Source organism: Plectropomus leopardus, chromosome 20, assembly GCF_026936395.1.
Source record: "Plectropomus leopardus strain MGB_pleo_1.0 chromosome 20, ASM2693639v1, whole genome shotgun sequence".
NCBI lineage: Eukaryota > Metazoa > Chordata > Actinopteri > Perciformes > Serranidae > Plectropomus > Plectropomus leopardus.
Window position 1 is genome coordinate 14,207,282 of NC_142195.1, and position 26,305 is coordinate 14,233,586.

At 38.3% G+C, this 26,305-nt stretch overlaps 1 protein-coding gene and 1 long non-coding RNA gene across 4 annotated transcripts in view; one reads left to right on the plus strand and one right to left on the minus strand.

Moving 5' to 3' along the window:
* The window catches only part of LOC121959436 (uncharacterized), a 66,545-nt gene that overhangs the window by 6,380 nt on the left and 33,860 nt on the right, over nucleotides 1-26,305 (minus strand). The window contains exons 2-4 of one of the 2 annotated variants that reach the window (XR_015775198.1): nucleotides 20,726-20,938; nucleotides 3,697-3,760; nucleotides 2,873-2,959 (exon numbers count right to left, since the gene is read on the minus strand). This is a non-coding gene — a long non-coding RNA (uncharacterized LOC121959436). The remainder of the gene's footprint in view (nucleotides 1-2,872; nucleotides 2,960-3,696; nucleotides 3,761-20,725; nucleotides 20,939-26,305) is intronic. The other variant, XR_015775197.1, reaches the window with a different exon arrangement.
* tbx5a (T-box transcription factor 5a) lies at nucleotides 1,470-24,655 on the plus strand. Of its 2 annotated transcripts, none has more exons than XM_042508704.2 (9): nucleotides 1,470-1,934; nucleotides 2,710-2,881; nucleotides 3,673-3,767; nucleotides 5,183-5,302; nucleotides 6,291-6,438; nucleotides 15,675-15,827; nucleotides 18,852-18,943; nucleotides 20,723-20,955; nucleotides 21,388-24,655. In XM_042508704.2, the coding sequence occupies exons 2-9, from the start codon at nucleotides 2,738-2,740 to the stop codon at nucleotides 21,981-21,983; spliced, it is 1,581 nt and encodes a 526-aa protein (XP_042364638.1). In that variant the 5' UTR covers nucleotides 1,470-1,934; nucleotides 2,710-2,737; the 3' UTR covers nucleotides 21,984-24,655. The 2 variants fall into 2 exon arrangements, with proteins under 2 accessions (XP_042364638.1, XP_042364639.1); XM_042508705.2 differs by having other exon boundaries at nucleotides 1,477-1,934; nucleotides 21,391-24,655.

Here is a 26,305-nt window from a genome sequence, read left to right on the forward strand (position 1 = left end):
GTACCTTCGGGGAGAATGTTGTTGGACAAAATCCCCGATATATTTAGAGGCGGTATACTTAAAGATACTCAGTAATTAATTCAGACATGTTATGATAAAATATCTTAACATTTTATGATAACATTTCTACCACAAAAATAAAAGCAAAGTCATTCTAACTGCCATATCTTCACCCCCATGGTTTCAACATCACGCCTTCTACTGATCGATCAATAACCTACTATTTGTCTCCTACCCGTCATATCTACATGAGCTTGCTAATGGACTAACATCCACCTCATGCTGACTCTCTGTACCACACCAAATAATGGGCAAATTGGGCACGTGCGTAATGAGATAACAGCCTAAAATGCAAATGAGACATTTTACGCGTACACTGCAAAAAATGTCAACTTTAGCAAGTCGTATGTTGTCATGCTGCTCCCGTCTGTCTTTAAAATCAAATGCTCTGCTAATAGGCTGCGTTTAGGCTGTTGTTTCCGATCATTATTTATTTCAGGAGGATCAAGGCAGGCCATGCTGAATTAACTCCATCCCCTGAATTTGCAGTTCAAGAATAAAGTTAATGGAGAGAAATTTGGTAAAATGTCAAACTTCAGAGGCTTATTTTCTATTCTACTATTCAACATGTTGTATGCAAAATTGTAAATCTGCTTTTTTTGCGGTGTCACCATAAGGTCAGACATACGCATATGCTTGCATGCCAAAACAGGCGTTATCAATGCAAACATACACATACGGTTTGTTTCCATACAATTTAATGCCCATATGGTGTGTTATGATCTTAACATGCAGTCCAGTTTCCTGTGAACCTGTCCGCGGTGTTTAGACAGAACCTGTGGGGAGCCACAGGCCTAAACTTAGCCCCCATTGCTGCCCCGGGCTTGTTTTTTTTGTTTTTTGTTTATTTTTTTTTGTTTGTTTATTTGATTTGTTTTGTTTTTTTCTGTTGGGACAAATATATCCAGTTCTGATCTAGCCTCAGTGTCGTAGAAGCTGTTCAGTTCTGCGCGAGGGAATGATGGGAAAGTGAATATGGGATGCATTCACGATTTATAAACTGCTTGAGCAAGCTGTTAATTGACAATAGACCTATACAGGAAAAATATATGCTCAATTAATCAATTAATTATAATCATTCATTCGGCCATAAGCATAGACATGCTGACCTAGAATATATATTAATTTATTATATTCAGATTATGCCTAATAAACTTGCTGTCTGGAGGCTATGACTTTGAGGAAAAGGAGGTTGCGCGTAATGGCGCATGAAGGAACAAATATCAAATGGATTCTTTCTACCAGACTGGGATTATGGAGAGGTTTAGGAGATAAACTGGGGTGGGGGGCCTGGACGGAATTATTATCTGGAGTATAAACCAATGCTATTTCAGCGCATACTGCTCCCCCATCACCCCTCCTCATCGCGAACTCCGCTTCCGCTTCGCACGGTTGGTCATTGATGCGCAGTGGAGGGTTGGAGAGGGAGCGCGCAAGAGAGAGAGAGAGAGAGCGCGCGAGAGAGAGCGAGCGAGAGAGAGGGGGGAGACTTATTGACAAGGCAGAGACTGCGAGAGAGAGGAGGGGAGAAGGAGGTGACGGACCTGCTCCTTTGGGACTCGGCTACAGCGCACTGCTAGGTGCTATCACCGGGCTCGGGGCTCACAAAACGTTCTTCAGCTGTAAAATGCACAATTAGGGATCGAGCAGCGCCGTGTAGCTGTCAGCGAGGATCCTCCGCTCGCGGATCAGTTTGTGGGAAATCTGGAATAACTGAGAGGACAGAAAAGAGAGATTCATGGGGAATCAGCGCAGCTACATCGAGCAAAACGCCTGGATTATCTGATTTGGGACGGGGTACTGAACATTTTAAAGCTTCTCTGTTGCGCCGCCGCCGTGTCCAACTCGAGCCCACGACGTGTTTTTGTGTTTAGGTAAGCTGTTCCCGCTCTGATCCGGCTCCGTCTATTCATTGTTGTTGCTATCCATGGTAGTACAGGCTGCTCTGCGTTACAGGAGTAGCTACAGTTGCACCGTATAAGTCCAGAGGCTTGTTTGTAGAGGCTTGTTTTTTAAGGAGGCTTCATTTTGTTCTGGACATCACCATGTCGCCATACTAAAATAAAACTCATGACTTTTGTTTTGGGGAACATGAATAGGAAATCCCAAAAGACAGGGGTATCTTGTGCTGCTTCTGCGTGCAGCCTTATGCTACCAAAATAAGTCAGCCATCACACTTTTAATGTCATGAATACTAGATTGTGTTATTATATTATTTAAATAATACATTTGCTATGAATAACATCTTTAAAATACAATTATATATATATATATTATATATACAATATTTGTGAGAATCGTCTTGAAGTTGCCAACGCTTCATCTTATTTAAACAATGAAGTATATGTTCAATTAATGTCCTTCTACTCTGAAAAATATCAGTTTTAAATCTACATTTGTTTCTCTGTTAACTTTATATTGCCTTTAGGTCAGTTTTGTTTCACAATGCTCATATTTCTGAGCTGTAGTTATTAGCCTGTCTATAAGCACACGGCTCGTCCGAAATAACTGTAACTTTCTGGTCACTTTCAAAGACAAATCGACGTTTATTTGTGTCCTCCTGAGTAATTAAACGTATTCAAATCACTCCAACAATGACAATAAAACGCTCTAGGCCCATACACTGACATCTCTGTTTGGCTCTTACAGCTGGGACAGGGTTTTCGGAGCTCCGGTCATGGCGGACCAAGAGGAGACTTTTGCCCTTCAAAACTCTCCCGGTGGCTCGGATTCAAGGGAATTACAGACCGATAATAAATCAGAGAAACAGAACGGGACCTCAAGCAAATCCCCATCATCACAGACAACTTACATCCAGCAGGTCAGTATGAGTCAGTGTGTTGGTAGGCCTCAGTGTCACCGCGAGCCGAGGCTGCTTCCACTTATGGGGTCAAACCCACTGAAAAAAAAATAAATGCGTATACAGGCAAGTACTATATTGTCGTTTTGGTGTTAAAATATGCGCAAAATCTTGATGAAAATGTCTGCAAGTGGGATGATGTAATTTTACAATTTTTACTTCTTCTAAAATATATTTACATACCGGGAGAACTTTTTTTAAAATTCTTTAATTAGCCTGTCTTACAATAAGTTTTTTTGACACACTGTGTTGCCCAAAATGTGAAAGTTTTTAAAATATATATATATTTAAGGATTGAATCAACATCAGAAAGTTTCAAAATAATTTTCGCTTGTTTGTAGACTAGATTTTATGATGAAATATGATACTATACTGACGTGGCATATTCTGTAGAAGAATATATTAACAGTGGCCTCATTATACTATATATTATGAGTGGTTTAAATGTGTATGCTAAAGGCCTAACGAGGTAAAGACTAAAGAATGACACCCAGATATTGATTTTCTTGCAGAGGGGTCACTACATACCTTACATTATTTATTGTTACTAAAATACTTTTTTTTGCCTCTTTCTTGACATTTAGAATTAATATTTTAATTTAGACCTCTTGGAGTAAAAATGTGATCTTTGGCAGCTGAAAACAAATGTTACAAATGAAACTCAGAAGGCCTCAAAACCATGTGCGTAAAATCACAGGCTTAATATAGTGATGCTATAAACAATATGGGAACTAAGATGTTTTGTTTTGAAGGGAATGGAGGGAATAAAAGTCTACCTGCACGAGAGGGAACTCTGGATGAAGTTTCACGAGGTGGGGACGGAGATGATCATCACCAAAGCTGGAAGGTAAGAGGAAAAACAATCGTTTAAAAAAAATGTAACATTATTATTACAGGAGGCCGATAATCAGATAATCAGAACAGGGGTGATGCTGACTGCATATTTGTTTACTGATATTGCTCCAAACGCAATTATTATATCTGAGTTGTATCTAGGCCTAGAGTCAAAATATAAGCTATAGGCCTGGCTGGAATTTTCCTTGCGTGGGGATTTTGGAAATCTACACTGCGAGGAGCCACAGAGAAAACACAGAGCATCTGGTGGACGCTTTAGCGCTGTGTAACACCACCGGTGCATATAGCCTAAATTTTAGTCTGGGTGGCCCTGTTGGGGAAATGCAATACCATCGACCAATCAGTCTGAGAGACAAAACTGTCCTGCGGTGTGCTGCTGAGACAGAGTTTCTACATTCCTCTGAATTAAATGAAATAAACATGGAGCATATGCCTTTTACAATGCTGTCCCTGTATCTGATGTGTGTGAGATTATACGCAGACACCTCTTGCGTGACAACACTTGTGTAGCAACATGTTACGCAGGGACTGTACTGCACATGTGTCTTGCTGCCCTCAGACCGTATCCAGTCAAACTCTCTTCTGCTGAGTGTGAACTTGCATTTATGCACGATGGCCGCTTCTGTCTGCTCGTGTCAAAGTGGCCGCCGGGCCGGCTCGCATGTGGGTATTATAAATGATGAATATTTTATATGTAACAGCACGGCTACATTTCACCGTGCTCTCCAGTGCGGGCTGGAGGCAGTTTGTTTTCACACAGCTGCATAAAGTCTCCATTATATTCCCGTCAGTCATGTCTCTCGTGTTTTTGGCGTGAAATGATATTATGCAGCAGCTCCCCATCGTCCTCAGCCCTACCCATCGACTCGTGAGACTGCTCAGACTTACTCACATTATCTGTTTTTCTAAAAAGTATGACAGCTACCAAATATCCAAATGATTTACTAAATGAATCCTGAAAAAATTCTGGCCCACAGTGAATAACTTTTTTTATAATGCGCAGGTCCCTCCTGCCTTAAAAAATACTATTTACTCTCCAAACCAAATTAAGACATCTGTATGACATTTTAAACCACCCCACGTGATACGAAAACGCATTCTAATTTACTTTGCAAATTACAATAATAAAAAACTAGAAAGATCAACATTTTACTCTGAAAACATACTTTCATTCTGCTTTATAACAGATGTTTTGTAAAAGTTTATGCATACATGAGGCCGCTAAACGTTTAAAATTGCCAAAGTTGGATGTGATTTTTCTCCACGGTGCAGAAAAGCATGAAAACACACCACAGTTTATTTTTGCCTGCATGTCGCCTCCTTTTTTCCCTGCATGTCGCCTCCTTTTTCCCCACTGTTTGACAGAAATACCATAAAGCACCATAAACCGTGTTTTGTCCTTTACAGGCGAATGTTCCCCAGCTTCAAAGTCAAGGTCACGGGATTAAACCCCAAAACTAAATATATTCTCCTGATGGATGTTGTTCCTGCGGACGACCATCGATACAAATTCGCCGACAATAAATGGTATGTAAAATATAACACACAAAAAACGTCTTTTTCTTGCAATAAAAAACTTTTTTTTTAATTTTACATACGAAATTTCACAACAGTGGTAGATGTTGTTTTTTCGCTCTCCGGAGTTTATTTCAACAGGAATTTTTATATTGTTGACCTGATGGATGAGAATAGGAAGTGGACATATTAATTCCTAGAGAAGTATGAACTGTGCGTTTTCTAATGCTTGCCAAGAAATGTTGTCAGCAGGGAGAAACGTTCCTGCCGGAGCTGTTGAATGAATGCTGATGACTTTTCCTATAGTTTTACCAGCCTATATATGCACTGCAAAAAGGCTGTCTTTCACAGTGGGGCATTAATTTGATGGTTATTTGTTTAGTGTCATGTCTATCTCTCTCTAACCTTGCTCAATAATGCCTTGTTTTGGGTCAGCGCCTTTCAATGATGGGATACTTTTAGAGGATAATCACATGCCAATACTGCCGATAATGACCTGTCCAAAGCATGTCCCGGAACTAATCCCCCCCTTGATCTAACGATGTTGGAGAACAATGTCTACCAGCTCTAATTTGACCTCTGATCATCCAAAAAACAACTTCTGAGAGTAGCTATAATTTGATTTATTAAACTTTAGGAAGCTCCAGTGCAAAGTTTGGACTAGAGGGTAAACATCCCGGTGGCCTGAAAATGTAAGACGAGTGCGTAAATGTCTTGGATTACTCTTTTAAAAACATGTTTTTAAAGTTTAGCAACAGTGTCCCACTAATAGGTCGTCTTTGTTTGCTGTTTTAGATTTTCTTTTAAACTACCCTTGGCATAATTTAGAAATTTTGATAATGAAATAATAGCCCACAGATGATGGACCAATTAACTTTTTTTTCTTTCTTTCTTTCTTTACACTACGGACCACGTCCTCCTGCTTTAGCGCCTGCATGCTTGATTGGCATATGTGTGTCAGTTTTAAGTGTTACAGTGTGACTGTGTTGCTCTAATCTAGGTCTGTGACCGGGAAGGCCGAGCCTGCCATGCCCGGCAGGCTCTACGTCCACCCGGACTCTCCCGCCACGGGGGCGCACTGGATGAGGCAGCTCGTCTCCTTCCAGAAGCTGAAACTGACCAACAACCACCTGGACCCGTTCGGACACGTAGGTGCCTAGGCCCTATACTACTTATGTCTGTGAATGCTACAATAACCTGATGCTGCGTTGATCGGAGAACTGTATTTATGGCTTGGTGTGTTGCTCAGTGGCACTTCAGCAGTGAGGACTGTCTCTGAAGCGCTCGGCTTTAAGCCTAAATCGACTCTTTCCATTTACGTTTACTGCTTTTACAACGCTAGTGCTGGTGTCCGCAGCTGAACTTTGAATAATGCTTGTTTTCCTCGTTTAATTTAAAAACTCCGTTAAGCATATGCATGAAAATTACATATATAAATTACTCATACAAAATCAGATCAAAAAATATCATTTTGAAAAAGGAAAAAAAATGTTAAAGGGAACGCACTGTATGACTGTTTTCTAATAATGAAAACTATTGTTATTATAATTTTTATTATTATTGTTGTTGTTGTTGTTTGAATTTAAATTCAAAACTTTGGTAACACTTTTAAAAACTAAGTTTTAAGTTTTTAGGTGCTTTTAATTGCCATTTATGAATAGAATAGAGGAGAATGTATTTTTGTCAGTGTATGACTACAACGAAATTTGAAAGTGCTACTTCTGAAATAGAGCAAGTACAAATATAAACAACACAAACCAATAAAATAGTAGGCACACAAACGATAATTTAAGGGCTAATAAAAACTTTAAAATATGGTAGAGGACCTATTTTTTGTTGAACAGACAAGTTTGCAACTTAATGCACAGCATGGATATAGAGAATGAGAATGATGAGACAAAACTATTGCACCTTTTAAAGGTCATGATTTAAAGGTCATGATTTCTTTTGGGAAAAAAAAGTTTAATTAAACCTACTTCCATAAATACATACATTTGCATGAGTAGGCACCACCAAGTGAAATTTAATTTACTTAAAAAATAGTAAAGACAAAAAATTTCCAGCATCAAGCACTTTAAATGCCTTGATGTTATGAAGTTTTTGGTTGTTTTTACTTTGTTGTTTTAATGTTTTGTTCTTTTTCTGTTTATTTTCACACTTCCTAAATATGGCCCAAAGAAAAAAGGTAGACTATTGCTCAGAGCATTTAAATACAGACGGATAGTTTATTGTGTTTGTGGATTTTCCTTGAAACTGTATTTGCAAGCAATAGTTTTTATTGTTTATTTATTTATTATATCTCATTTAAATGTCATTTTTTTAAAAAACAAAAAAACATTGTGCTAAACTTTTTATTGAAAAGATAATTAAACCCAGGGAAAATTAGTTAAAAGAACATAATTAGCAGCAAGGGGGGAAAAACATTTAAATTCAAGTAATGCCCAGTGACCATTTTTTAAAAACAGCAGAAGGATGACTTTATTCTACATCTGCATATTCTATTTTTTTTTTTTTTTTTTCAGAAAAATGTATCAAATGATTTGGACAAAGTGAATTTGGGGACTATATTTTATGTACAATAGATATACAAAGTTCACCTTACAATGCAATTAATTAGTCCTTACAACGAAAACAGTGTAATCCTGAGTGCCCCTGTGATGTCTTCAGAAAATTTAAATCTCCAATTCTCAACCCAGGAGAAAAAAAACGAATTTAGACTCTTTGCCATTGTTGATGGTACAGTGGAACAATATATTTGTTTCCAGTGTCCTCTTAACATTTTTTTGGCCAGGTTTATTATAGCACCCCCTAGATGCATTAAAGTTGCAGACCTCCTGGAAGTCAGCTTACATAAGTACAGGGGAGCAGTTTTTGTAGGAAAAAGGAAAGAGGCAATTGCACCCCCACCCACCGCCTCCCTCACCAGTCAGGGACTGTATGGTACCCATTTCCTAACTTTAACTCCTCATTATTCTGTGCACTATCTGGCCCCGGGCTTTTCTGATTCCTGTCTTACCCAAAACACAAACATCACTTACATCATCAACAAATGGATCCACTTTGGCGTCAGGTTTTCATAAAATTCAAAGTTGATGGGCACACTGAGGCCAAATTAGATGTCTTGTTGTTGAAACGGAAAAGTCACACAATTAGCATGCAAACTAATAGGCCCAGTTACAAAGAAAAATCATTATGAGGTACATCATTAGCTATTGTGTTTTTTTAAAGGAGGTAGGTTAAATATGTGAGGAAAACACAAGAAACTGAATGGCGTTAGAAATTAATAAAAGTGTTAATGCTGAAATAAGGTTCAAACCAGTGGTATTTAGGTTGTTTTCCATAAATATGTAAGAGGCAACACTAAAACATATAGAGATGTTTATTTTATTCCAATCATCACTCCCACTGAATGCAGATTGACAGTTATTTACTCAGCTACAGGTACGCAGTTTGGTGGTGAATCTAAAATAAGACTGAATATATATTTCTACACACACACACCACTATCTATCCACATGGCACCAATAGTGGTTGTTGCCGTGCCAAAGCCCAGCTGGTGAAATGAAACTGGAGCTCAGTCGGAATGTGAGCGGTGTTGTAAATTTTGGGTTAAAGTGCATTTTTGATTGGTTGCAGTGGTTCCAGGCTCAGCCTCTTTCATGCTGGGAGACAGCACCCTGGGATTCATAAATGAATCGCTGGTGGCGGGCCAGAAATATATACCACGGGCTTGTTGGTCCAGCTGGTTGAAATAACTTGTAGATGATTTATAATTACTAGCAGTGACACAAGTGAGACCAAAACACACTGCTGATCCAGAACGGACCAATTTAGGATGGGCCTGAAGTAGGCATTTTTCTCTAGAAATGTCTGGTAATTAGATACACGTCAGCGGGCTGAGCTCACCAGCTTAGGACTGTTGTGAAGGAGTGTGAGAGGAAAGAAAGCAAGCTGAGCCCCATGGGGCCTTAGTGTTTGTATACAGTTAATTGTGTATCTTACTTGCATAGCAAATAGGTTTTGTAAGGAAGATTAAAGAAAAATGCTGCCAGGGTTATGTTTTGGAAGTGACATTATCATAGTTTTAAAGTGTTTGGCTTTTGTAACTTTGTTTTTCTTGATAAAGTCAGGCTGAAAGAGTGGCGTGAGCATCACTGTATACCTCACTGAGATATCTCAGCTCAATACCATTTGTTTCAGTGACATATATATTGTACAGGCACATATAAGTTGTACACTATAAAATCTGACAAGTTGATATTACTTTTAAAAAATATAGGAATCCCACTGCCTTGAAAAATGTGAGAAATTGTAACTAGTTAGTCTTAATTTATGTTTACTTTATATCTGATTGTTAAGTTTACTTAAAATGTAGTTATCTTTACTTAATTTTCTGAAGTTGTTGTGAAAGGGTTTAACTGAATCAATCATTCTAAGTTTTAGCAACTTCAGTAAACCAAGTATACTGTGCTATATATTTGTATTCTGCCAGCTGCAAACTAATCAGTCATAATTGTATTTTCTTAAACATGTTAACAAAACAAAACTCACAGATCTCCTAACTTTATCCTTGGCAAATTCCTCTTTGTCATGGTCGAGTTAAGTCAGACTAACTTAGTTTACTGAAGTTGCTAACAATTAGAAAGTACAAGGTAATTTCACTTGTTATTTTAAAGTTGCAACAGCTTCACAGAATTGAGTGAATAACGCTAAATTTTGAATAAACTTAACAATTAGATATAAATATAGATTAAGGAAAAAAGTCATATCAACTTCAATTTTTGAAGGCAATTGGTTTTTAAGATTATTATAAGTAAAATCAGCTTGTCAGATTTTACAGTATTGTGCCAGTATTTTACATATTGATCTTATCTCTGTTTTAAGGTTAATTTTTCCATACAGTTTATAAAATTGAGCATTGTAGTCTTAATGTGTTCTAAATATGGTTTCAGAGCAAAAATTCATTTTATTTTCCATTGCAGGCGTGCACATTAATGAAACAATACAGCAGTTTTGGAAAGTAACCAAGTGCATTTAGTCAACTACAATAATTAAATAATATTTTGAACTATTTGTACTTAAGTGCTAACACTTTATGCCCTTTTATGCCTTTACACCATTACATTTAATAAAGGAATGTACTTCCTAATGCACTACATTTATGGCAGAGGCACCAAAAAGGGGTGGCCAGGGGGGGGCTGACACCCTGATACAGTTCTTTCGAATTAAAGCTTTGTCTTTGTCTTTTGAAGCAAATGGACGACCAGCCTAACACATGTACAAACCTACACAACAGATTAAAGCAGGAATGTTTTTAAACTAACTCAAAATGTTAATGATATAAGTCTATGCACATTAGAAAATTATGAACAAAATAAGAAACCAGTATATACCAGTATGCAGTTCTTTTACTCTTATACTGAAATAGTTTTCAACAAGCCTTTATACTACAACAGCATAATCGAATCCCTGAAATTCAGTTATGAATTTTGGTTTTGGTGTGCCACCCATGTGACAACCTCCAAGGCTAAAAAAAATGACGCTAGTGCGGAAGTACCAAAAACTGCATTTCCACGGATTATTATATGAGGCTGGTTGGTAAATCTCCATAGACCCCCATGTTAAAATGCCCAACTTTACAGCAGAAATAAACATGTTTACAGCCGAGTACAAAAACAGTTTTGTTGTCTATAGCTAATTTCAACATTCATTATAACTGTATGGGGGGGATTATTATTGTTATTTTTTAATAATTCACCCCTTCACATTTTACTAAGGCCTTACATTATGCATAATTAAGGGCTTCCTCAGTCAGATAAACACTATGCTCCTCCCCCTCATACAAATGGTACTTCTGGCTACAAAAAACAAGATTGTAATAACCAAAAAGCTAAACTTGAGGCTTCAGAACAGCAGTCCACAAGCCAATGGGTGGCATCACGGCAGTTACGTCCATTATTTGTACAGTCTATATGGCCCCATCTGGCCACCCTGGCCAAATTTCTGGGGGTGTCACTGTTCACTGGACAGCTACACAGTGAGAAGTTAGCAGCTTCAGTAGTTTGAATACATTTCACCTTGACCACCTGCAACATTAAAGTGCTGTTTACTGAATGCATCATAATTCATTAGTATTGTATATACTCTGTATAACAATACAGCACACTGAAAGGGCCATTCTGCATAGGAATTACTGCTATTTTGGATACTACAGTTTACATCTTACTGTTAATATTTCAGTACTTTCACTCAAGTAAAACTATAAATGCTTCTAATAAAGTATCTTAAGTTACAGTATTGTAGTAAATGGTGTAAATCTGTCTTTAACCAATCCATTACAGTGCTACATTCTCTTTTTTTCCTGTATTTGAATTCCTAAAAATCATTTGTTTTTGTCTCAGGTTTCATACCGAGCTGCAGTTGTTGCTTTGATCTCCCTCTCAACTCCTGGAATATTTCTCAGTGATATTTATCTCCCCCCTCAATTTGCTCCTGCACTCGTCTCCCTGTCTTCCCACACATGTTTTGGCCAGGAGGGTGGAGTGTGAGGATCGCACTGTTTATGTTTGAATGGCAGTGTGCGATGAGCAATAGATGATGGTGTACAAAGCCCGTTGATCCCGAGGCTCGGGGAAACTCTCTGATGTGGTGGAACTTGAAAGCAAAGGGCAGCGGCTCAGGACCCAAAGTGATCCCTCACTATCATTAAATACTATCATCCAGAGGCTGGAGGGGGGGCAGAGATACAGGGACCCAGGCAGGGCAGCGGCTGGGCCAGGGAGACGAGGCGTGCGCTGGGGCCCCGGTGGGTGGTCTACAGCTATACCCCTACCCCCACAACCCATTCTAACACACATACTGGACTTTGGCAACCCACAGTCAGTGGACCATGCTATGTTCCAGGGTTAAACGTGCATTTAGATATATCCATTCTAATGTGTCTCAGTACATAGACATATTTAGCCCCTAAATCCATGTAGTGTGGTGAATGACGTTTTTGCATTGATGGGATTGTTGTTGTGGTTTGTCCAATCTTGGACGCATCCCTGCAGACCTCAAGTAAGCCCTTAATGAATGCATGCATGGGAAAATGTTTTGTTTAACCTACTTTTTTTCCGCACTGTGTTCAAATCGTTTTTCACTGGATGTTAAAACCTCATTTGCAAATCCAAACAGAATGCTGGTGCTGCTTGATGGCTGGGAAATGTGGCTGTTTTTTTGCATTCGTGACATGACTTTACAACACAGGAACCAGTACAATCCCTAACTCAAATATGGAAATTAAAACAGAGCTACCAATGGAATATGGCAAAGAGATTTTATTTGAGTTTTGGTAAAACTATTCTTACCTCAGATCTAAGTATGTAGCCCCCAAACCCCTTCACTGCAAATAGTTTTATTTACAGCGAACTGTATAATTTACAATTATTGAGTTTTCATCTGCAAGTCATCCACTCTAAAACAGCCTGCTTATCGAACCAAAGTGTTACACTCAGCTGATATTGTCTGAACAGGGTCAGTAACTTCCATTAAATCATCTTGCATCTACAGTGTAAAATATGCTACGCTGATTTAAATTTGTTTTTAAATCTAGGAAACCGATTGTCTAGAAAAATGTATATAAATATAGCTTTTATTTTTAATCTATGTTAACTTCATATCTGATTGTTAAGTTTACTTAAAGTACTTGATTTTGTGAACTTTCTGCAACTTAAAAATTAGAAGTTTAATGAAGTTAATCTTAAAGTTCACTGTGCTATATATATCTGTATTCTGCTGTAGGCAAACTAGTTAGTCATATTTATATTTTCTTACACACATTAACAAAACAGAACTCACATAACTCCTAACTTCATCAATGGCAAATTCCTCTTTGTCATTATCAAGTTAAGATAGATTAACTTGGTTTACTCAAGCTGCTAACACTTAGAAAGAACAAAGTAATTTCACTTGTCAGTTTTGAGTTGCAACAACTTCACAATATTAAGTAAATACAACTGAATTTTGAGTAAACTTAACAATTAGATATAAACATAAATTAAGACTTAAAGTCATATTTACTTACATTTTTAAGGCAATCAGTTTCCAAGATTATTTTAAATAAAATCAACTAGTCTGATTTTTACAGTCTAGTATGTTCCAGTATTTTACATATTGATCACATCTCAGTCTTAAGGTCAATTTCACCATATATTTTATCTAATTGAGCGTTGTAGTCTTAAGGATAATGTGTTTTGAATATCGACTAAGCGCACAACTTTGTTGTATTTACCACTGCAGGTGTGCATTTTTACAGCAGTTTTGGAAAGTTACTAAGAGCATTTACTCTTTCACAGTGTACAGGTGCATGGCAGGCAGTTGAAACTCTTTTCTACCCAGTTTCTGCCAACTTCAAAAACCCAGTGCACCATGAAATGACATCAAGTTCAACTGGAAAGTGGATGGCAATTGTATCGCCTCCCTCTTTAGTTTATTTAGCTCTAAAGGACTTGGTTTATGTCATTTTAATGCATATATGGGATGCCCCCACAGCTAAAGGTCAGGGCGAACCCTTGTCTCCTCTCATGCTGGCAGTGAAAGGCAGGTACAAAAACAACCTTTAAGATAACAGATAAGAGGAATGCCTATGGGACAGAGTGGTGGGGGTAGGTGGGTGTAAAACAAAAAGGAGGAGCAAGTTGAGAGCAGAGGATGGAAGAAAAATCCAATATTTTTTTCAATTTCTAAATGTAAGTGGATCTGATGAATATAAAAACCATTAGATTTCCTTGAGGCTGATGACCATGACTCCCATGGTCCGTCAAAACAATTAGACTTAAGACCCACAGATGAGAGGGCCTCAAAAGAGAAGTTCAAGGCTCAAGTTCAGCTGTGCGGACCGCGTCTTAATGTCGCCATGCTATCCACGGGTAGTAGTCATCACTTAGCTTAAACTAGGTTAGTCAGCTTAGGAGCAACAGGAGAGAGGACATACATGTCGTCCTGTCACTCTCCTGGGACTAGTCACTTACTCTGTGTGACTGCTTAGGCACAATAGTGAGTATTACTGTATCTGAAAAGTGTTTGGAGTTACATAACAAGTACTTTTTTGTTTCAGTTTGGGGCTGGAATGAGAAGACAGGTTCAGTGCCATCTACAAAACAAAATAAGAGCGCACGTGGGGCAATTTTATTTGCAATATTTATGAAAGCAATAAAACCTTTATTGCATTTTGTAGTGCAATAAAACTTTTACCTTTAGTCAAACAAGCAAGTTTTCCAGAAAAAGTACAGTAATGTAGTTTTTTTAGTGAAAAGGTTCATCTCAATTTAATATGTTTAGCATCTGTTAGATTAATAAAGTATGTTGCCCTAATTAAGGTAGCTGCTAAACCTTTTTCTTGTCTTTATTTCCTATAATGTCTAAATTTAAAGGGGTGTAGCACAAAATCCTGGATCCTGCACATGCTGCAGTTGCGGCTATTCGTTGTAGCATTTTTGAGGGCCTGCTCCACAGAAATGCCCTGTATACTCATTGCTTTATAGTTCTACATCGCTGTGAATTGTCTCTTTTTCTTTTAATCTTTGCGGAAATATGCTCAGCCATATCTTGTATATGCAGGGGCATGTATAATCAGATTCTTGGCCATATACATAAACAGTCTCCCTCGCCCTTCCTTTCTTGATCCATGTCTGTTCAAGCACCTTTTTTTTTTTTCCTCTTTGGTCTCTCTTTGTTTTCTTTCTCTTTCCTTTCTGTCCATTTTGGGGGGGGGGGGTTAACCAGTCTCACTTGGCTCTAGTTAAGTTTGGAGAAAAATCCTAGTGCAGGGGTGGACTACACCATTTATGTGAGTCCAAGGGGTGAGAGGGACCTCAAAGAGCTTTCTTTATTTTTTTTTCGGCTAATTTTAATTTATTTATGGCCAAAATTATTTAGAAGTTTTAAAAAAAAGGCAAAAAACAAACTTTTCATGCTCTTCCCCAAAAAAACAATGCTGCCATGTAGCCTATATGTTTGCATTTTGAATTTGGCAGACCTGAACCTACACAGATAAAAGAGCTGGAATTAAACCCTGGCATGTACTGCAAAATGCCTTAGCATATGTGCTTTGTATCAGCAAATGTAAGACATGTGGCAACACATGAGCAACACTAACCTACAAAGCAACAAAAATAAAGTGAGATGTGTGCTGCCAAAAAGGGATTTAAGAGGAAGTTTCAGGATTTTTTTCCAAATACAAACGGCTCCAAAATGTCACTCCAAGCAGCTCCAAATAAAACCTCACGTTAGTATCTATTTCTGTCTCTTCTGCAAGTATTATTTTTAGAAGCGGTGTTTTGCTGCTGCTCCTAGGCCTAATTCAGTATCTAACCAGGCTCCACTTTTTTTTCTTTTTTTCTAGATCATCCTAAATTCGATGCACAAGTATCAGCCGAGGATCCACATCGTGAAGGCGGATGAAAATAACGGCTTTGGCTCCAAAAACACGGCCTTCTGCACTCACGTGTTCCCAGAGACAGCCTTCATTGCGGTTACGTCCTATCAGAACCATAAGGTAAGGCCTTCATGGGCTACTTTTTATTTTTTGTGTGTTCTTTTATTGCAATCTGTGGCAGAGTAAATAGAAACTTTAAAGTCGTGGCGTATTTACGTTTGATTTTAACAATGTTTTGAATATTGCAAACAAGGAGAAGAAATACAAACAGAACGAAATGTAGACTTTAGCCCTTTAGCCAGAAAAATACCAAAATGCAGAATTATGGAAAAAGGTCTTTTTCCCTTTCAACCTTAAACAAAATATATAATTAGCATTTCTAATTTTATGCATTCAAAAGTTTAATTAAATGTTGCCTGGTTTTACGCAGCGCCAAACGGCAAACTGAATGTGCTTCAGCTGCAGGACAGAAAATGCAAGACGCTGTTCTCTGTGAGGTTTAAGTTAAAACCTTGTCGCTGTCAGCTGAAATCTCTGGTATCACAGTGAGTCACTGACAGACGAGAGAAAACTTCAGATATCCGACTAGACGACGTCTGACCTCAAGAGCCTTTTTTTCCAAGTTACAGGCCTGCAGCGCTTTGTAGCGCGAGACAAGGTCCAGATAAACCCGATAAACCTCTAGCACTATAAAACCCAACAACAGACACCAAAACTATGCGTTATTATAACAGTAATTAATAATAATATATTTAGGTCGTAATGAATGATCTACATAAATAATACGCCGTAATGCATCCACGATTAGTTGCAAAACTTTTATGATTTGTTTGTGAGAATTATTTGGTCAAAATGTGATGTGGTGGTTTTGAGTCAATTTTACACAAACAGAAAAACACCGCTGGTACAAATTATTTGATCACCAGATTATTTCTAGTGATTTTTATAATGATGGGCACAGATACACAACACAAAGATTAAAGTAATACCTAAAAACAGAAATATTGATTAATTAATATAACACATTATATAAAATATGATTAATTCAATATAGTTTGTAATGGTTTAAAAAGTTCTTCTAAACTGCACTTCTAAAATGTTTTTGTTTTTTGTTTTTTGTGACGTCTCTTTTCATGCAGTCAGTTGACGCATAATAAATAATGACTGTTTCGCTGTTATTGCTTGTTTTTCTGTTTAAAACATGAAAATCTGGATGTTTTCTTTGTTTTTTTCCACACAACAATTTAGAAAGGGGTAGTTTATAATAGCATCAAATTGAAGTTAAATGAACGTGTGATTTCTTGAGGCCATGCATGGCAGCCGCACAGCTGCTGATCACTTTTGGGGGGAAAGACGCAGAAATAAAACTCAATATTTACTCGGCAGAAATTTGTAGGGAGAAAAAAATCTTGGGAACACAGATATGTGTAAACAACGTCTGTTTAACATCACTTAACCGTGTAGACCTATATGTTCTTAGTTTGGGGAAAATGGGAGAGGGGGGCGAAAACTCGTAATGTCCCCGCAGCCAATCCCACGTCTCTGCGCTTCTGGGAACAGGAAGCGCAAATGACCGACATGCTGTAGAAACCATTCATTATTTTCAAACATGTTATTGGGGGCTGAGATCGTAACCCCGTGCTAATTATTGGGGCTTTCCAGACCCTTCAGAAAAACAAGCATTTCTGATTTGCAGAGCGCTTGTACCACAACTGTCTAATCAAACAGTTTAACATCTGCCAAAGCAATGTGTGCTGCAGGCATGTGTCCAATTCACCTGTTGGACTCTCAGCTAATGAAAATGGTCAAAGTCTCTGGTTTCAGTGTTTCCTGTCACTGCAGCAATTAAACCATTTTTCCTGACTGAGTTTTTTTGGGGGGGAATGTGCTTTATTTAAGAATAAAAAGTGAAAAATTAGTGGCCAATGGCTTATATATTTTATTTTAAGTACTTCTCTTTATAGGATAAGATTTCCAAAAGCATCTGGAAATATATTCATAAAAGCCTCAGTTATTTTAATGAGTACAGTTTGGACACTGTAAAACTTTGCAGTCTTTGAAGCTACGAATGAATTTTGCCCAACTGTCTTGAGGATACTCCCAAATTATTTTTAACAGTATTCTCTGATTCTTTCCATCCTCTGAGCCCGGTCAGAAGGAGAACTCACATGTGTTTTGCAAAATGTATTATTTTCCTTTTCTGTAAACTGAACTCAGGCTATCACTTTGGAATGAGTCATTATTTAGCTGTTTTTCTTCTTTGAAAGCCCTCAGAGGGTAAAAAGAGTGCAAAAGGACTCTTAACGTTTTATTCTAAACTGTGAAAGAAACAATATATAAAAGTTCTGCCAGGCTGCATGTATTAACAAGAAGCTAGCAAAGTGTCACATGAGAGATTTTACAAGGTTTGCTGTGAGTGTCAGCCAGCGTGCAGACAAACCTTCAGTCTTGTCAGAGAGCTGGAAGCACACTAGAGCTGCCAACTAATTACCTGCCAGAAACCACTGCTCATGAGAGGGATATCCCTGGATTGTGTTTAACCTCTTTGGGATTAACTCGCTTTTTCAGGGTCTTTCTCTGCATTTTTTTTCTTTTCTTTTTTTTGTTATTTTGATATTTACAAAGACATTTTTTACGAAAATATAAAGTCTATAATAAATAACATTACTTGCATCTTTCAAGCACGCACCAAATATCTGCTAAACCAGAGATGTCAAATAAATTATACACTGAAAATATGTCTTATTGAGACATGCTTTTATTGAATTGTTTGGTTTAGGATCTTTAAAAGCATATTAGGTTTCTGGATCTATTATTTAATTCTCTTGGGTAACTTGTGCATCCAAAAAAAACTTAAGAACTTGTCAGTCTTAAAACATGTTGTAATACTGTCATCATAAGAGCCTCAAACTGAAGATTTTTGTAAGAGTAGTATTGTCAGAGTAAAGTGGATACCGAAAGGTTGCATTATCTTGATTTATATTCCTATTTTTAGGACAAAAAATGCAAGTGTGGTTTTAATTAATGCACAGACAACTTGTTTTAAATACTGCATAGCTGAAGAGGATGTAAGTAACACAACTAGCAGGACAAATGGCTTTCATTACACAATATGTTACTAATTAAGTGTTTTTGTCGTTTTAGATAACCCAGCTGAAGATTGAAAACAATCCTTTTGCAAAAGGTTTTCGTGGGAGTGATGACATGGAGCTGCACCGGATGTCCAGAATGCAAAGGTAGCTATACAACGTTTTTAAATATGTCTTTTGTTGTTGTTTTTTTAACATAACTTTACATTTTTCTAATTGATCCCCAGCTCTGATATGTGGAAACAATGACCCAATCTGAATGATGTCAAATGAGCAGATTAATGCTGACATCCTGGTCACACTGTCATTTAACAAGCCCCACTTTAATCCTCCAATCACCCCAATGTGAACCAGTTATGAGTGTTATTTTCAGTGAGTGTTATTTTCAGTGATGTAAGTGTAGATCTTGATTCTCAGCCAGTTTTCATGCTGAAGACTTTTATGGCTGATCTGGCAGAACCTCTAAAACACAGGACTGCAACATCTCCCTTTCACACAGCAGGATGTTCCAAATGCTTATGTGTCTGCTGTGTGTGTGTGTGTGTGTGTGTGTGTGTGTGTTAGCGCATTTGTGTTGAACTGGTGGTATGGCTCGGTCCAGCAGCCAAGGCAATACAGGACCACATTGCTCTCTCTCTATTATTCAGTCCAGATGAGGGATGGAGCATGCGTCCGTTGTGTGCGGAAAACACTTTTTCAAAGAAGAAAATCTGGTTTTGAAACTCACAGCCCACCCCCCTTTTTGGGCAGCAGATACAAACGCTGTGTGTATTACATGTAAAAATCCTAAATCAGAAAGAAAAAAAAAACCTGGAAGAGCTGGCTTTTCCACAAGGTGCTAAAACCCTACCCATAACCTTTATACTGAGCCACAGAATGAAGCTCTTTGTAATTAAGCATTACAGATTAATGTCATGGTTTATGCTGTGGAGAAAAATCCCCTGGAAATCCGGGCAGAGATTTCCGTACTTTTAAGTCCTTTTCAAAAAATTGCACGCTTGATTGTATCAGACACACGTTAAGATGCTTTAAGTAGGTGCGTGCCACAATTTAATACGACGTTTTGAGTGAAATGCATTTCACCTATCACAACTCTCAAATGTATAGAGCGTGGTGAGAGTCCAAACCACACCATCAATCTTACATGCCGTTGTCCAATCCTGCAGAGTACAGTAAGCTATGCACGTCTGCTCTTGGTTACAATGTTGAAAGGAGAGCTTATTGCAAAACCAGGTCACTGTTTCAACTGAGGAGAACCCTGAAATCAAAGATGCAAAAGTAGCAAAATGATCTATTGATGGATCCTGTGGACTGATAGGAGTGGAATGCATGTGGACATTTCACTGCAGGGTTTTCCCCAGAGTCTCGCTGTGTGTACTAAGTGGGAGTGAATCACTGACGGTGAATGTTGTTGGTTGTCTTTGAGGACAGATCTTATGATGAGTCAAACTGTACAGAAGTAAACAATTGATGTTGTTTTCTACCTTTCACATGCATTTAAACCTTTGAAACTGGAACAATCTGGTCTGATTTCTTTTTTTTTTTTAAATGGCTAAAAAGGCAATGACCAGCTAGTGGGAGATGTCCCAAAATGGCAAGAAATAAGGAAAAAAAGACCTGAAAATTAGTTTTAAAGGAGACAGAGAGAGAGAAAAAAGAGAATATTAACAAAAAAGGGAAAAATAGATAAAATTATTTAATCTATATATTAATTTGTAATTTTTGGTTGTTGAGGTTTTTTTTTTTAACCTTTTTTTGTTTTCTTTTTTCTTGTCTTTTTATGCCTAAATGTAAGGACATTTTCTTGTAACTTCTTCCCATGTTTCTGAAATAAATTAAGCCAATTTGATCAAGTTTCAAAGGATTAACTGCATATAATTTTCTAACAAGTGTATCTGTGTGTTTTTGTGTGTACCTGCAAAATAGTACCAAGGAGTATCCAGTAGTGCCTCGCAGCACAGTGCGCCAGAGAGTTGGTTCCAGCCAGAGTCCGTTCAGCGGAGAGGTCCAGGGCATGGCCACCCCCAGCGGTTTGAGCTCCCAGTACTCCCAGTGTGAGAACGGGGTCACAAGCACCTCACAGGACATGCTGCCTCAGTCAGGCTCCTACCCCCTGCCACATGAACACGGCCAGGAGTACCACTGCATCAAGAGGAAAGGTAGGAGACAAATATGTGAGACTCTGATGTACCAAAAAGAAAGACTGAGTTCTTAAAGCAGTCAGAATCCAGATCTATTGATGTTGACGTGTCATGTCATGGTACTTCCTGCATCAGCAGTGCATTGTTGTAAACACAGCCACCACCTTAGCAGAGTCATTGCTGCATCTATTAATTGTGTTCTAGCAGTTTTTTATTTTATTTTTTTAAATTAAAATTATAGCATGTACATGTGGTTTTTTTAAATAACACTTAACAGAATGAGGAAAATTAATTGTTTTGGTGACTTTTAAAACAGAATTTAAAGACACTAATTCATCATTCCAAAAAACTTTGTCACAGGTTTGGGACATGAGTTGACTGCACATTTTTAACTTTCCTACTTAACTTAGACTTGGGTAACACTGTTCTTTAACTCTGTAATTCTCCCAGCAGTGGAGGACGACTGTCACTCAGGTGAGCACAGCTATAAGAAGGCCTATTTGGAGAGCTCGTCCAGTGAGGAGGATCATTACTACCGTCCTGTTGGCTACGCTCAGAGTCTTGGCCTAGCTGGCGGGCCCTACCGCAGTGAATCCAGCCAGCGGCAGGCCTGTATGTATGCCAGTGCCTCGCAGGGTGCTGAGCCAGTTCCTAGTTTGGAGGACATCAGCTGCAACACTTGGGCCAGTGTTTCACCCTATGGGAGTTGCTCCGTCACCACCATGCAGCCAATGGACCGGCTGCCCTACCAGCACTTCTCTGCTCACTTCACCTCAGGGTCTCTGGTGTCCAGACTTGGCGGGGTCGGGGGCCACGCCTCTCCGCAGTTGGGCGACAGCCACCACCCTGCCATGTACCAGAGCTCCATGACCCACCAGACTCTGGGCCGCCAGTGCAGTCCTGGGGCGGGGATCCAGTCGCCAGCAGCTGGCCTACAGGGAAACGAGTACCTCTATACACACGGCATACCACGTACACTATCGCCACACCAGTACCACACTGTACATAGTGTCAGCATCATGCCAGAGTGGAACGAGAACAGCTAAAAGCTTTTTTTCCACTCTTCAAACATAAAAATATTAAAAGGAAAAAAACAAAAAAAGGACCAAAATAAGGCAGGGTTCAGATGAATTTATATTTATATTTTTTAGAGGATGTGTTGCTGATCATCAGGTTTGGTTCACTGACAGCAGTAGATTTTGGTGAGATGGTGTTGAAGTAGTAAAGCGGGCATCTTATTACCTGTTGTGACAGCATCTGCACTTATAAGCAAATTAAAATGAACAAAGAGGAGCTGGACCACATCTGATGCAAAGACTGCTCCAGTGCAGAGAAAGCGAACGCAGTGGAAATCCAGACAATGAACAGAAGAACAAAAAATGCTTCAGATGCTTTGCCAGTTGTCCCCAAATTGATGGGTTCTTGTGCAGTGGTGTTTCTTGGATGTCAAATTACAAATCTCTTGTTTTGTATTCATGTCCCAACATTGTGTAAAAAAGGACGTTTGTCTTCTGTAACATTATCCTGAGTTTTCTTTTAAGTTTTTGTAGCTAACACCTACTTTGTAGTCAAAATGCTATAAGTTAAAAAATTAATAAGCAGATGGGAGCTTTTGTTGTGGCTCATTGGTGAATTTGCTTGCTCTTAAATCTGTCCTGTTGCTGGGGAACATTTACAGGAACTTCAAGGATTGAATCTTAATGCCATCATGAGAAACATGACAGTAAAAATCACAAGAAGGGCAGCCCTTCAATTAAAATGTTCATTCAGACACAGACATTTTTGGTAGACACCCTTCCTTAGCTTTCAAAGTGGCAACAGTGTTACAACCAAGCATAAGTGAGCTCTAAATCCTCCATACAAAACAAAGCACAATGATGCAGCCAGTGGCATTAACCTGGGCCTCATTTCTGCAGTGTTAGCTATAATATTCAAGGTTTTATCAGCTACCTTTGACATCTCAATTTGCAGGATGCGCTGCATCGAAGTGCAGTCCAGTAAAGCCATGAAAACATCACTCAAACCCCGAAGAACTTCTTCACACTGTCTGCATTCAGCTCTCCTATTAACTTTTAGGTACATTCATACTAACAAAAGTTTTTGGAAGTGGAGGAACAACTGACATTAGTTATAATTCAAAGTGCAGATGGCTGATTGACACTGCCAACACCAATTGTTCCAACCCACAAAAAAGAGACTATTTTCACTAAGTTAATTATGGAAAAGAGCAAAATGATGTCCTGAGTATTTTTATTCCCACTTAATGAAATGGCACTAGTTAAGACAAATGCAAACACTGAAATTATAATGTTTCAGGCATAAGCAACAAATGTGATTGTACCTCTAAATGCATTTGTGTGATCTCTGTATGGGGAAGCACATTTTCTATGCCACTATTTCAACATTTCAAGAAAATTGGGTCTAAAAACACTTTAGAAGAAGAATCGAAATTATGTTATTTATTTGGATATAACACATTCCTCATGGGGCAAATGGCTGTGACAAACCACAGCACTTCAGTATCACATAGAAATGTAAGGCCTTGTCCACACAGATACAGGTATTTTTGAAAACAGGGTTTTCCCCCCGTGGTCTTAAAAACACTCTGTCAAGAGCATGCCAAACCAACAGGTGGTGATATAACCGTAACCCTAAAGCCAAACAAAAAAGAAAATGTTGGTAGAAGCCTGAAAAAAACTGTTAACAAAAAACTACTTGGAGAAGTGACCTCTGTGGTGCATTCTGACTCCTCTGATTTTCAATATAGTGCAAGAGTAACTGTACATTTATGTGTAAACATGTAAAAATCCCTGTTAGCAAGGTTAGTACCAACACTATTTTGACCACGTGTGCCATTGCACAAAATTTGACCTCATTTACAATGCCTCACAAAGGGGATAACACGCACATTCTGACATGTAGAGCCAAAAAGTCTATTTTAACTGTCTATAAGTGAACACTGAAAAGACTCCATGAAAATCTTCACCCTGGATGGAGTTTTACAAAAGATCAGTTTTCAGTCACCAAAAACATAGTTTGCGTGTAGACAAAAGGCCAAAACACAGAAAAAAGCAATGTTTTCAAATATGCCCATGTACATGTGGACTAGGCCTCAGATAATGTGACAAAGGTCTTTACATCTGAAACAACCTAAATATTTTGCCCTCTTCCTAACATATCAACCCTGCAAAGTTTGAAGTTTCTCATCATGGTGTTATTTCTAGTTGTGGGTTCCATGGTGTCTCATGCTGTTCTCAGTGAATGTGTGTGTGCTCAAAAATATTTTGTATTAATCCCCAAAGTGGCACTTCTCTGACAATCAAACTATGTCAACATGTACCACCCACAGTAGAATGTAAATTTGAAAACACAAACTTGATACACAAATAGAGTGTATGTTAAAGGTAGGCTATGTTTTACATGTGGACAAAGGCGATTTTTCAAATGCGTATAGTTGATGAAATGCTATTTGTCAATAGTATTTATTTTTCAACTATGTAAATCAGCTTGCTCCTGCATCACAGAAAGATGGTCCCATTTCTTTTTTTTATAGCCTGCTTTTAATGATTGTTTATAGGAGTTTTTAATCATACTTATATAGAAATCAGGAGATTACTATACAGTTGTCAGAAAGTATCAAAGTAAGATTGAAACACATGGATAACTTTGTAAATAAACATGTACATAACAGAATACCTGCAATAAATTGAAAACATTAAAGCAGCGATCTTTTGTCTGTTCATACCAACAGTTTTTTTCAGATATATTTGTGCTATCTAAAGGTAAATTCCCATTAGTTATTTTGGCAGATTGGAATTTCTATCTTGTGTTGATATATATTGCTGAGTTTAACTGATGTCTAATACTTTTTTTACACCAAAAATGGCATGCTTGTAAAGGTTTTTTTAAATGCTAAAAATTGGCAATAGACTCCTTTCCATTGCCAGTAAACTGGTATGCCTTTTTTTTCTTTCTTTTTTTTGGTGTGTTACATTCTATGTTACAGATGTGCTGGAAAACAGGGTTAGTAATCCAGGGAAAGCAGTATGGAGGCCAGTGAAAATGTGATTACTTCTTTTTTATATCTGCCAGTCTGTCAGTCTCTCCTCAAAACTTTGTGACTACTAATTTGGATATTTGTTCACTGCTTGGACAGAGATGAACGGAATTTCTAGCTGATGTAAAAAAAACCCTGGTTTACAGCTGGTATTAGCATGTGTCTTAGGTAGCAGATCACAAGTGTACAACTCTAAGTAGGTGTGAATGCACCAAGTGTGTCCTTAATGCATCTTGAGATCTGATCTCTCAGAGGACGTTTGGAGGTGATGTGGGCCATATATGGCCACATTCTTTCAGGATTGTGTACACTTATGTGTCCTGGGCCACATTGAAGAATGTCTCATCAGCTGACATCCCTTCTTATCCAGCTCCCAGCCAGAGAGGCAAACTCTCTGTTGTTGCTGTCTTAAATGTTAACCCAGCACTGAAAAACCATCTCCGGAGCCACTCTCCTACCAGCAAACAGTCAGTTCAATGTCTGCATGGTTAGCAGGAACTAACACAGTATCAGCTGTTAAATGATCTAACAAACTCACACTGACACCAGAGGAGTTCAACGTGTTCGTTTAACCCATTAATAACTTTTAAGTAACATTACCTGTGTGATGCTCACAGTTGACAATCACCAACTGTCCCCAGCGTGGAGCTCACACTGTCAGCGGTGAATGAAATGATAGAAGCTCCATGTTTAATTTGTGTGTCTATACAAACATGATTTGCCTGGGATACAAAGGCCATACCAGCATAACTTAACATTGGACAAATGCACTTGTTGGTGGCAGCTAATTATACTCTGTTGTTTCCAGAATCCCTTAAAGCTACAGACAATCCAAGGGATTAAATGTCTGCTGTCTAAACAAAGTTGGTTGCCAACTGGGGCTTTTTCACTCAGTTTTGTGAAAATCGAGGCTGATATAAGCACTGTTTATAGGGTTGACAGCTAAGAAGCCAACTACTTGTGGAAGTTATCACATCATGATTGTTTCTGTGGCTTTTGTGGGCTTTTAATAAGCTTTTAACAAGGAAGTAACATACTGTGTCACCGTTGAGTGGACAAGTGCGCCCTCAGTCAGCAGTGAGGGGAGCTCCTCTGTTAAAAGCTACTGATCTGGTCAATGACAATGATTATTTACTATATTGATTTAGAGTCTGTGTTCATATATTTACTCCCAGTGGCCACAAGTGCAACATGTTAAAAAAAAAAGTGTGTTTAAGCCAGATTTTGACACTTCAAATGAACTTACAGTTTATGGCAAAAACGCGGGCCAGAGAGGAAAAAGCATAGATAGTGCACTGCTGTTAGCATAAA